Source organism: Mesoplodon mirus (assembly GCF_964341445.2).
Source record: "Mesoplodon mirus genome assembly, chromosome: 4".
NCBI lineage: Eukaryota > Metazoa > Chordata > Mammalia > Artiodactyla > Ziphiidae > Mesoplodon > Mesoplodon mirus.
This window is the reverse complement of record NC_138979.1, coordinates 96,904,696-96,918,191: the sequence shown is the minus strand read 5'-3', so window position 1 is coordinate 96,918,191 and position 13,496 is coordinate 96,904,696. Positions and strand designations below refer to the sequence as shown.

At 35.9% G+C, this 13,496-nt stretch overlaps 1 protein-coding gene across 1 annotated transcript in view; it reads right to left on the bottom strand.

Moving 5' to 3' along the window:
- SECISBP2L (SECIS binding protein 2 like) overlaps positions 1-13,496 on the bottom strand; it is a 63,546-nt gene that overhangs the window by 41,935 nt on the left and 8,115 nt on the right. Inside the window, exons 3-7 of the mRNA XM_082619848.1 lie at positions 11,627-11,951; positions 9,920-10,055; positions 4,640-4,869; positions 4,321-4,345; positions 3,866-3,981 (exon numbers count right to left, since the gene is read on the bottom strand). Coding sequence (XP_082475974.1) covers positions 3,866-3,981; positions 4,321-4,345; positions 4,640-4,869; positions 9,920-10,055; positions 11,627-11,951 — 832 coding nt within the window. The remainder of the gene's footprint in view (positions 1-3,865; positions 3,982-4,320; positions 4,346-4,639; positions 4,870-9,919; positions 10,056-11,626; positions 11,952-13,496) is intronic.

The following is a 13,496-nucleotide window of genomic DNA, read 5'->3' as shown; positions in this document are numbered from 1 at the left end:
TGTTACAAACATAAAAACAATTTTTAAAAAAAATAAATGCAACTTGATTCTTGTACTTGGAGACATAAAGTTCCAGGATTAAGTTAAAACCCCCAAGCTAATGGTCCCAACAAAGTTCATGAGGACCAAATATGCAAGTATTTCAATTACCTCCTGGAATGAACTAATACCCCCCCCCTTTTTTTAAAATTCTTCTAAGAAAAAAGAGTTTTGTTGCTAGAAAGTGGGCATACAGAACAAAGCAGAAACTACAGCTACAACTACATATTAAGATTCTTAAATGACTAGCACAAAATCAGTATCTAAAGATTCAGGTGTTTATATTCAATTTACATAACAAAAAAGAAAAATACTAGGAACTGACAAAGGAGGAATATGTACAAATTTATTTCCAGAAAATTATACAATACTTCTGAAGAACACAAAAAGGTAACTCAAAAATAAGAAGACAGGGGACTTCCCTGGCAGTCCAGTGGTTAAGACTCTTCGCTTCCAATGTAAGGGGCCTGGGTTCAATCCCTGGTCAGGGAACTAAGATCCTGCATGACGCACGGCACGGCCAAAAAATTAAAGAAAAAAAACAAAACAGGAAGACATTTTTTTTCTAGAAAGATGCCATATCATAAAGGCAATCCATCCTCCCTAAGTTGATAGATTAGTTTTAAGACCAATGGAACAAAACAGAAAATCTGGAAACAGATTTCAATATATATGGAAATTTAATAGGTGATAAAGGTGGTTATCTCAAATAGGTGAAGTAATGGACCTGTCAATAGATGGTGCTGGGAGATTTAGGTAGCCACTTGAAAATACAAAATAGGACCCATATCTCACAACACCCACCAAGACAAACTCTAAAAGGAATAAAGATTTAAATGTAAAAAAAACACAAAAGCATAAACACATTGGAGGAAAACAGGCAAATTCCTTTATAAAAATAAACTTCTTGGGCTTCCCTGGTGGCGCAGTGGTTGAGAGTCCGCCTGCCGATGCAGGGGACACGGGTTCGTGCCCCGATCCCGGAAGATCCCACATGCCGCGGAGCGGCTGGGCCCGCGAGCCATGGCCGCGGAGCCTGTGTGTCCGGAGCCTGTGCTCCGCAACGGGAGAGGCCACAGCAGTGAGAGGCCCGCGTACAGCAAAAAAAAAAAAAAAAAAAAAAAAAAACTTCTTAATGCTATTTAAAACAAACCTGTATATGGTAATAGTAATAAGCAAAGTCAAAAATAAAAATCTAGCAAAATATTTGCAACTCACATTACAGACTACTGGCTCCCAGAAATTAAAAAAATTTGATAAGAGCTTGATCAAATTGATTTAAAAATGTACAAAAACAGGGAATTCTCCGGCGGCCCAGTGGTTAGGACTCTCACTTCCACTGCAGGGGGCTTGTCTTCAATTCCTGGTCGGGGAACGAGGCTCCCACAAGGCTCACGGCCCAAGAAAAAGAAAAATAAAAATTTCTAAATTAAAAAAAAATTTTTAATGTACAAAAACAGAGAAATAGATCAAGATACAAAAAATGGTCAAAGAATATGACAAGTTCACAGAAAAGTACAAATGGCCCTTAAACATATGGAAAGATACTCAACTACTTTAATACACTATTTCTCCCTCACTGGCACAAATCCAAAATCTTGAAAACACATGATTACTGAGGCTACTTGGAAATAAGCACTCTCCACATTATCGGTGAGAATGCAAAATGGTACAATCTGGTGTTATTTACCAAATAACAGAAATGACTTTACCTTTTCACTCAGCAATACCTTATCTAGGAATTTATTCTACTGCTATACACACAGATTTCTAATTAATACTGCAGCACGTCTATTAACAACAGTAGTTTACAAATAATTCAAGTGTCCAATGACAGGACTTCAGAAATTAACAAGGATATATCCATACAACATTAGGAGTTGTTTAAAAAAAAAAAAAAAACTCTGGGAAAATACACAGATATAGGGAGGAGAAGAAGACAAGTGGAGACTGGGTAAAAATGAGATTGTTCACTGTATAACCTTTTTCATATATTTTATTTTTCAAACTATACACAAAATAAAGCCATTTTTTAAAACTTAAGTTTTTACATTCTGTCCCTCATTTACAATTAAGGCTACATCACAGTATAGAAAAAATCTGCTGTTTCAAATATTAAAACACTGGTAAAATCATTAAAAATCACTGCATTGTACAGTAGTTAAAACAGCATGGTACAGGCGCAAAAATCTGATAAATGGAACAAAAAAGCCCAGAAACAGGACCAAGACATAAGAAATTAGCAAATGACTAAAAGGGCAGCACAAATCAGAAAAAATAATGGATTACAATGTTAAGACAACTGGTTAACTACTGTGAAAATCGACCTCATTATGCTGTACCATGCATCAAAAAAAAACCTCAGATAAAGTTTTGAAAACATTACCCTGTAAAAAAGAAGCAGAAAATACAAGTGACTATTTACTAGATTTCTAAAAGACTTTTTAAGCCTAAAAACAATCAGAAATTGCAAAGAGGGAAAATATTTTGACTTAAAAGAAAAAAAAGATTCTGCATATCAAAAATCAAGCTACACACTTAAGAAAAGCCTCAGAAGTAGAAAGAAAACACACACATTGTTCAACATCTGGCTCCAGTTCTTATGAAATGAAGGGAGACAAAATAAACAAACGTTTATGCGTTTCTATAATTGAAAGTTTTGTGTTTTTTCACCATTCCGCATCAGTTTTGAGGCAGAGATAAAATGTTTTTCTGTATCAGTATTATTTCCTCTCTAGTGGGCTACTGATACCAAAAGTACCAATAATGAGACTGCAAACTTGGCAGGTCTAGCAGTTATGATTTCAACATAAAATTTCAGCCCTTAACCAAACATTCCGTAGATTTTGTTTATCTAATCTATATGAACAAGTCTTGTTTTAGCTCTTTTGTTTTTAATCAAATAAAGTTAGACTGCCTCACAAGCCTGCCACAAACAACAATGAGTCATTTTTGCAATAACCATAGGGAAGAGGGCATTATTCTACTGGCTTTCCCGACAGTCTAATTAACATTAGGGTACATCTTAAGTACTTCATTTCAGGGAAGCAAAGGCACACCAGCAAGTATTCGGTTTACTCAACCCATTAGTAACTTGCTCTTACTTCAGTTCATCCAGATCTATTCATATGGTAACTTTAATTCCTTAACTAGATTTAAGGAATCCAGGAACTCTATCTAAAAATTAAAAAGGAAAAATACTGACCAATCAACACCTCCCAGATTTCACAGACAACCAACGCAGGAAGACAATTATTGGAAGTTCGTAGCAGTATATAACTCGCTCTGCTGTACTGCAGCTAGATCTTGCTCCCCAAGACCAGGAAGCTGCCCCATCTGGCCACATTATGGCAGAGGCAGCCATCACTATGGTACTGCAACAAGCACCGAGTATGGCTTGTGGTGTTTATAGTCAACTAAAGACACGTGGACAAGGCTGCAGTCCTGAAGTTCAAAGAATCAATGTTCAAGGTATTAAAATGCTTTAAATTTTTTTATATGGATAAGAAACAGTCACAGAAGATGAAGCAGGACTGGGGAGTATTCTTTTTTAAAATTATCAAATATACAAATATATTTCTTAAATATAGAAAAGTAGAAAATGGTACAATATACATCCCACCTACATTCAACATCTTGCCTTTTGTTTCATTATTTAAATAATAATTTTATTGGCTAAGCCATTTAAAAGTTACAGATATCATGTTATTTTAAACAACACAATATGTATCACCAAAAATTAAGGACACTGCCCTTCAAAACCACTATACCATTTATAATAATGCATCTCACACTACTTAAATTTCTCCAACCTAATCCAAATTACCTGTGAATTATTTCTTTGTTCAGCCTGCCTTCCACCTCTAGAAAATGTCTGATTTTTTTCCATCCAAGGTTTTTTCTGAGTTGCCTGGCAAGTTACATTGGACCAATTTACACCACCTGTAATAAATGAGATTTTAAAATATAAAGATGTCAAAACCTAAAGGGCCCCCTAACTTCAAGTACTGAAACTCAGTCACTATAAATGTAATACTGAAAAATTTTCCATAAACTTTAAGTGGTATTCCAGTTCTTAGTAATATAAGTTGTCATCTTACAGATTACCTCCAGCTGGAATTTTCTCAATTTCATCAACAAAACTATACTTCAAATTAACTTGAATTTCCTTGGAAGATTTCTAATTTTTTTGCAGCATCAGCAAGCTTCATGCTTAAAAACAAAGCTGTGACATGGACAAAGAATAAAGTATAGCAAAAACACTATGCAGAAAGTAAGTACCTGCACATATAGATGATTCCACATGCTAAAAATAGAAACAAAAAAGACAATTATTTTCTGCTTAAGAGTAAACACCATATACCTTGCAAAACATTTCATAATTCCATCTAGTGTGAAGCATGCTTATTATAATCTTAGAAAAAATACTTCTCCATCAATGAGTATTCTTATATTAATAATAAAACATACAAAATACATTTTTAACCATCCTATTATTACGGGAATTGTTCATGAAAATAGATACTTCAGCTTTAGCAGAGGGCACAAAGATAATACTGACACAGATGACTGATGAGGAAATCAAAGTAATGCCACATACACTGATGGTGCGAGAATCAGGATTTCTCAAAGCCCCAGCTGCAGGTTGGTTGTTGCTGTGTTTGGGACTGCAGTAGCCACTATCACTGTCAATGTCAGCTTCACTAGCCCCCTGCTCACTAGAGGATTCAGCAGTAGGGTGGGATGCTCTTCTCCTCCTGCCTTTGGCCTTCCAGAGCATTGTGGCAGAGCTCTCTGAGAGAGATTTGTTAGCGATGTCTGATGGGAAATCTGTAAGGCAAGTAAAGTGTGACAACTCTTTTTGAGGACAAGTTGATCAATTCTTGTTATCATTAAAATTGTAAGAAAACAAAGATACCTAACTTTGTAAATAGAGAAAACAGGTGAAAACTTTTGAAAAGATCATCAAAAGGTAAGCTGTTCCTGAGAAGTTGGTTTATAAAATGTGTTTAGTATGAAAAGAGAATATTTGTATAACTGAAATATTTGTATAATTATTATTACAGAATAATTAAAACAAACCACCATTACCCATTTTAAGAAATAGAACATCACCAATCCTTTGAAGTCCACTGCATGCCTCCTCCACCACTGCATTCTCTTTCTCCCTCAGAGGTCGCCACTATTCCGAATTGTGTTTACCATTCCTTCACTTTTTAAACTAGATTTACCAAGGATTTTTTTTTTTTAAAGATGATGTTGGGGGTAGGAGTTTATTAATTAATTAATTTATTTTTGCTGTGTTGGCTCTTCGTTTCTGTACGAGGGCTATCTCTAGTTGTGGCAAGCGGGGGCCACTCTTCATCGCAGTGCGCGGGCCTCTCACTGTCGTGGCCTCTCTTGTTGCAGAGCACAGGCTCCAGATGCGGAGGCTCAGTAGTCGTGGCTCACGGGCCTAGCCGCTCCGCGGCATGTGGGATCCTCCCAGACCAAGGCTCGAACCCGTGACCCCTGCATTGGCAGGCAGATTCTCAACCACTGCGCCACCAGGGAAGCCCCACCAAGGATTTTTGTATTCCAAAAACATAAATCATATACTTTTGCAGTTTTAGCTTTATTAAAATGAAATCATACTGTCCATATTCTTCTGTGACTTGCTTCCCCCTGCTGCTACCTCCTCCCCCAAACAGTGACTGGTTTTGAGATTCTGATGCATATGGCTGTAATTCATTAAGGTCACTGGAATCTACAATGTCTGTGTACGAATATACCAAGATGCATTTATCCTTTGTACCACTGGTGGGACACCTGGGTTGTTTTGGGGTTTTGCTATTAACAACAATACTGCTGTAAACATTCTTATATAGACATATAAACGTGTGTGTGTGCATGTGAAGTTGCTCTAAGATAATTGCTGCTAGGCCTTAGGGGATACACATAATATTCAACTTTGCTTGGTAATGCCAAATCATTTTCGAAGGTGGTTAAAACAGTTTACACTCTAACAGCAAGATATATATATCCCCACTGATGCACATATTCACCAAATACTTGACACTGTCCTCTAGGCTATAATTTTTGCCAATTATTGGGTATAAAAAGATGGCTGATTGTGGGTTTTAATTTGCATTTTTCTGCTTAATAACGAGATTGAGAATCTTTTCTCATGGTGTTAGCCACTCACGTTTTCCTTTCTGTAAAATACTTGTTAATTTTACTTTTGGTTTGTTTGACTTCTGCCTATTTTTCTACTAAGTTGCCTGTTTCTCATTTTTGTATTTCACAAATTGTAATTACAAGACATTAAAAAACCTCTTACAATCTCCTATCACAAATATTCTTTTTTCCACAAGGCTTTTTTCACATACAATTTTTTCCATATATAATTTTTATACAGAATCAATATAATTTTTGAGTTGCACTGTTTAATATTATATATATGTTCTTCATTAATTATAATATATGAAGGCCCCGTATTATTCCACTGAGTGGATGTCCTGGAGACTTCTTTTGACTTGTTGCCCGTTACTGGACATTGAGAAGTTTTCAGTGGTTTTTTTTTTTGGTGCTGCTGCAGTGTACACACCTTTAATCAAACAGTTCCTTTTCTTTCTAGGGGGAGATTCCATTTGCATACATTCACCTGAGTAGGACAACTGGGTCCAAATATTCCTATAGTTCTACCAAACTGTTTCAGCCCCTTGGCAGCACTGCATTCCAGGGGCCCTGAGCACAGGTGGGATCATTTTCTTATTGATTCCTATAAATTCTGTATATGTCCTCACATTAATCCTTTGTCAGTTTCATGCATGGTAAAAATCTTTTCCAAGATTTGTGCTTTGTTCTTTCACTCACGCTTGATAAACAGAAATTCTTAATTTTAGAAATAGTTCTCTCCATGCAATCATAAAGATACCTGCCTATATTTTCTACTACATGTGGTTTTCCCATTTAAGCCCTTAATCCATCTGGAATAGATTTGCATGATGTATATGTTAGGGGTCTGTGATGCTATCTTTGTCATTTTCCTTATATGTGTTTCCACACATATGAGTCTGTTTCTGAGCTCTGTGTTCTGTTTGATTTTCACATACTGAATTTTATGTACTATATTTTTGTATAAGCCTATAAAAAATAAAATGGCTTAACAGATCTTGATATCTAGAGGAAAAGTTATTTTCCAGGGATGTCTTGGCCAGTGCTCCTTTATTTTAGAATTAGTGCTCCTTTATTTCAGACCAGTGCTCCTTTATTTTAGAATTAGTTTGTCAAGTTCCAAAAAAATCCCCATTGGAATTTTTTTTAAAATAAATTTATTTATTTTATTTTTGGCTGCGTTGGGTCTTCGTTGCTGTGTGCAGGCTTTCTCTAGTTGTGGTGAGCAGGGGCTACTCTTCGTTGTAGTGCACGGGCTTCTCACAGCGGTGACTTCTCTCATTGCGGAGCATGGGCCCTAGGCGCGTGGGCTTCAGCAGTTGCAGCTAGAGGGCTCAGTAGTTGCGGCTTGTGGGCTCTAGAGCGCAGGATCAGTAGTTGTGGCACATGGGCTTAGTTGCTCCGTGGCATGTGGGATCTTCCCGGACCAAGGCTTGAACCTGTGTCCCCTGCACTGGCAGGCGGATTCTTAACCACTGCACCAGCAGGGAAGCCCACCATAGGAATTTTGATTAGAACTGAATTGAATCTATAGACTTAGGGGGAAAATGCCATTTGCAACATCAAATCGTCCTGAATGAGCATGCTATTTATTTTTTTAAATGTCCTATAATAAAGTTACAGCTTTCTGCATCAATGTCTTATTATCTTTTGTCAGATTTATGCCAGAAACTGTATTTTTGTTGCTATTGTAAATAATATCTTTTCTTAAATTTTGTTTGTTGGCAGCACACTGAAATGCAATTAACTTTTGTATATTATCTTATATCTAGCCATGTTACTAAACTCTTAAATAATATGAGCTTGTGTTCAAGAGTAAAAATTTTTACAAATTCCTTTAAAATTTTCATTCTACGTATAGTTGATACCAATTAATCCTGATAACTTAAAAACAAACTAAAGAATAAGAATACTGATAGAAGGTATAATCTTCTACTCAAATTATATCTTCATCTTTTCACTTTCTAATTCTTGTGCTTCAGAAGGCTGTCTTTGTGGACACTTAATGAGCAAACCAAAGACGTTAGGATAAATTTTTAAAGCAGTTCCAGGGTTCAAAGCATGTAGAAATGGGTCACTATGTCTAGGAACAACCAAAACATAGAAAATTTTGTCATATATTACCTTGTGACTCTTTTCCATAGCCACTCCAACCATTTGTCAGTCTGTAAATCTCATCGCTTTATGCCCTACAAATCACACAATGACTGCACTATCAGCAAGATTGTTTTTTAACTGATTCCCAAATCCTTTCTTGCTCCTAACAGACCTAAGCAATTGTAAAAGGAAACTGAATAGACGTCCAACAGAAATGGTACAGTCCAAATGAAAGAATGTATGTGCCACCTAATTCATTTTAAGCCAGACAGCATTTTTGTGAAAACTATAGGGGGTAAAAAGCAAATATGCCTTTGAAAAGATCTAATTCCTAACCTTGGATCATTAATAAGAATTTCTTTAATCACAATGGGTGTAGAGTAGAAGACAGCCATCTACTCTATAGCTATTAGGCTGAGACCATAGATACAAAATGAAATTTCACAATATAAACTGGAAAATAGAAAGAATATTTTAAGACTATTTATTAATTCTTATCTATTACCAGGATAAAGCTTTGCAATTTAATGCTATACAGTCCTCTAAAACACTTTTGACAAAATGATATCCAACTAGTCCAAAATTTTTACTTATTTGAGGATATAGGTATCACTCATACATCTGGTTCAGATCTACGCTAAAATACAGTGCAGAAAACTTGGTAACTTCTTCTATAAAGATATTATAGGATGTTAGGATATTTTTTAAAGGATTTTAATCTAGTTATAAAACACATACAATTCTGATTTCTACCAAAATGAGTCCCTCAAATTTCTACAATGTCTGCAAAATTCCATCTCTGACTTCTGAACTGCTCCACTACTATAAGGGGATAAGGAAACAACAAATGCTGCCCAAAATTGTACATAAGCCAGCATGCAAGCTGAAAGAACATTAAGGACATGGACTGTTTTATCCTTCCTAGAGAATTTCACAAAGTGGCAGGATAAACGGATGAAAGCCTAGAATCCTAAAAAGTGGTAGAGTCCACGGAGTTCCCTGGTGGCCTACTGGTTAGGATTTGGAGCTTTCACTGTGGAGGCTCGGGTTCAATCCCTGCTGGGGGAACCATCCTGCTTGCTTTGCAGCATGGCCAAAATACAAAAAAAAAAAAAGTGGTAGAGTCCACAATTATAAAGTCAATGCATGACAACAGATGAAAATCAGTGATGTATACAGACATAGAGAACAGACTTGTGGTTGCCAAGGGGAAAGAGGGATGCAGGAGGGATGGATGGGGAGTTTGGGATTAGTAGATGCAAGCTATTATATATAGAATGGATAAACAACAAGGTCCTACTGTATAGCACAAGAAACTATATTCAGTATCCTGTGATAAACCATAATGGAAAAGAAAACAAAAAAGGATGTATATGTATATATAACTGAATCACTTTGCTGCACAGCAGAAATTAACACAACATTGTAAATCAACTATACTTCAATAATTTTTTTTTTTTTTTTTGGCCTTGCCATGTAGCATGCGGGATCCCCAACCAGGGGTCAAACCCATACCGCCTGAAGTGGAAGCGTAGAACCCTAACCACTGGACCACCAAGGAATTCCCTCAATAAAATAAATTTTTTTAAAAACCTATAATGTATATACGTAAGAAATCTTGCCTTACCAGTTTGCTGTGAAGCATCTACCAGTAGCACAATTTTTGATCGGTTATCAGGACCTGCTGCATTTGTCTCTTTCTGAGTAGCTACATTTTTCACCAGTGGCCTTTTGCTTTTTATGTGCTGTTGTAAAAGCTGTTGCTGATTGAAGTAAAAAAAAAAAAAAAAAAACTTAAGATCTTATTCAGTGTACTAAAAATTATAAAATATACATCCTTTATAAAAGATACTTAAATGTAGGCTACAAATTAGTGACTCCCAACCCATGAGGAAACAGGGTTACTGTGTTAGGATTTCATGAAATTATCTGCAGCCAATGATAACAGGGTAAATAATGTATTATACACACATTTATATACTATTTTCAAATAACCATTAATACTACTATAATAAAATATAAATTCATTTTATTTGCATTTTTAGTTTTCTCAATGAATATCTAATAATAAGAGTATAATCATGTCAAATTAGGGGTTGCAAATTTTTATTTAAAAGGGTAATAAAAAGGATGGTAACTTATCCAAAAGCGAAATTTTGGCAATGAATTACAAAAGAAATTTCTGCTTTAGAGTTTAAAAAGAAAATATTAAAAAGCTGATCCTTTCCTTCATTTTTAAAAATACGGGTATTCATCACTTAATAGCAATTTATACAATAGAACTCCAAATTTGACTTCTTAGATTCAAGCGCTGGAAATGCACTCTGAGAAATCATGTTACTTCAAACTCTGAAAGTTATATACTATTGTCTTCTTTTCATTCTCAGAGGTCCCAAAAGGATTTCCCTTGATCCAGAATGTTTCCATGAACAAAGACTAAAATGCTTTTCAAAGCAACTTCTGCTGCTTGTTTGTATTTTAATCTGTAAAAAGTATGCCAGAAGATAGCAAAGACTTTTCACTGAAGAGGCTAGGCTAATGGAATCTAGGAAAGCATCAACTCCTTGACAATAAGTCATAAAATGCATCTAATCCCTCTGCCTTCTATTAGCTCAAAAGTGCTGAAAAGAAACATGGTTTTTCTTCTTATTTGCTTTGATATTATGGCCTCAATAGAAAAGTAACCTTTTAGTTAAGAAACAGTCACCTAGAATTAACCTTAATCCTCCTGTGATTTCAAGGCCTTTGTGTCTTTTTTTTTTTAATTTAGTCAAAGGCTGGTGCTGACAAAAGGTCGTTTCACATATTTATCTTTAATTTTCTTTAGCCCTAGGAGACCTTGTATTCACATAATAAAGCATCCCTTGAATAACAAAGTGCTATTCCTACTAAAAATTGACAGAATAGAAACAATGAAGTTGAAGAGACAAATGTTCTTTTCCATAGTATCTCCTGCTTATTTCTGAAGACTGCAATGTCTTGATGTGCATTAGCCACTCAACACTGCTAGCAAAGGATCCAAACTAATCACTTATTAAAATTGGTGTCACTATGCAATTTTTATCACTAAATTAAAATACTTTGGAAATATCTGTGCATTATGCTTATGTAAACTCTCTGAAGGAACTGGAAGATGACTGTAAATCATATCACCATTTAAGAATGAGGGACAAAAGTAATGGAAAAAAATTATTTTACAAATGCTACACCATTGACTGTTTTTTAAATGGTAAATTCAGGATTAAAAGCTAATCAATACAAGTAGCAAATTACTTATACTATTACTAACAAGAGAAACATCAAACACAAAAGCCAATCAAATTCAGTCACTTACTTTTGGTACCACTGGTCCTCTATTACTGTTTCTGTTTCGATGACCAGATAACGGGAAGACCTGTCCAAGCTGATTTGGACGCTCAGTGCATTCTGCAGTTATAGCATTGACAGTATTTGCAGCCTGAAAAGTGTTGGAGTAAGGTGCAGGAAAAGGATGATAGAAACCCATAACTTGGGCACATGGTGCTGGCATCAGCTGATAATATGTATACTCTGTAGAAACAGGTGGCTGAGCAGATATAATGGGGTAAGCAAGGTATGGTCCAGCAGGGTTTGGATTAGGCTGTTGCCATCGTATATCATTGTTATATAATGGAAACTGCCTGTAAAACCAAATCAAAAAAGAACAAATCTATTGACATGTATGTCTAAAAGTAATGCTAAAGCAAAATCTCAAACGTATTTTAGTAAAAGAAAAAAACAGTACAAAATAGTAGCCTCATAATAATTCTGAAAAAGAGATAAAATTACCATTTTATAAACTTCCTTGCTATAACTAGAGATTTTTATGTACATGTAATAACAATTTAAATTGACAGTAAAAAGGAATTCAACCTAATAGCTTACTGCATTCCAAAATTTAAAAATTTTGGTACGGACCTTTCTTATTTGTAACTCTCCCCTCAACCTCCTCAAGGTATTTCTGCCTAAAAGTTAAAACACCTAGTTGCTCCATCTGCCACTAAAGGCAGTCCAAAGTTCCCATCCAATGGTAACAACTGTGACAGTCTTCTGCAAAAAGCAGGGTAAGGTGATCATTGTGTAAGGTGATCTTTACAACGGGTGTTTGATTCTTCCACCTCCCATTCTTTAGCTCAGGCCCACAGCCTCCTACTCCTCTACCATACTCCCCTAACCACCTGGCCAAGTCCGGCTCTTTCCCTGGCTCCCCTCCTTGGCAATGGAAGCAGGCACCTGGTCCAAGGGAAAGAAGAGAAGAAAAAGGCAAGCTTGTTCACTACCATCTATCTCCAGCATTAGAGTTCTCGTAGTGCAATCCCTTCCTATAAAGCACCAGTCCTTCCTGTCTCAGCAGTTCTTGCAGACAGTTGCTGCTGACAAATGAGGGGTCATAGGGGGCTGGAGTACAGAGCTTTTCCTCAGGGAAAAATATTCCCTGCCATAATTCTAAAAATATTTTCAAATAATCTGATGGCTGGCTTACTCATGAATTCTCAAAGATTATTTGGTAAGGTAAGAAAAATTAAATTTATCATACTGTACACTTGGCCACTTTGTCAAATACAGAATAGTATTTTTAATCTAGTTTACAAATCACTTCAAACATAATCCAATATAGGTCAAAGATTTTTAACACAATGTTAACTTGACTCAATTGAGAAGACTCCTTTAGCTTCTACTGTTTGCCTAATGCCCAAAACTATTAAGAGTTTTAGACTATTAACTTGAATATTTAATATCTGAGACAGTATTTAGTGATCTGTTATCTCATACATCCAGAATTTCTCAAAGAATATGCCTGGGCACACTAGTGTGCCCCAATGGTTATAGACGTGTGGAAATATTGATTGCCTTAGCCCTCAGGGGTGGCTGGGAAAAGGCTAGAGTCTAGTTGCCTCATCCATTTATCCCAGAGTGCTGGAGTAGTACAATTTTTTGTATGTGATATAACTTGAAAGAGGCTGAAAGTACTTTTATACAGCAATAAAATGAAATACACCAATGAAATGCTAATCATTCAGACAGGATAAGCAGGGTTAGAAAGGCTATCATGACTATCACAAGGTACACCCTAAACACTAGGTCGCACATTATCTGAACTGTAAGCATTTTGCTACATCACCCTGTGACTACAGCACAGAAGCTAAATTTAAACTACATTCAGAGTAGTTTACATATATATGCTA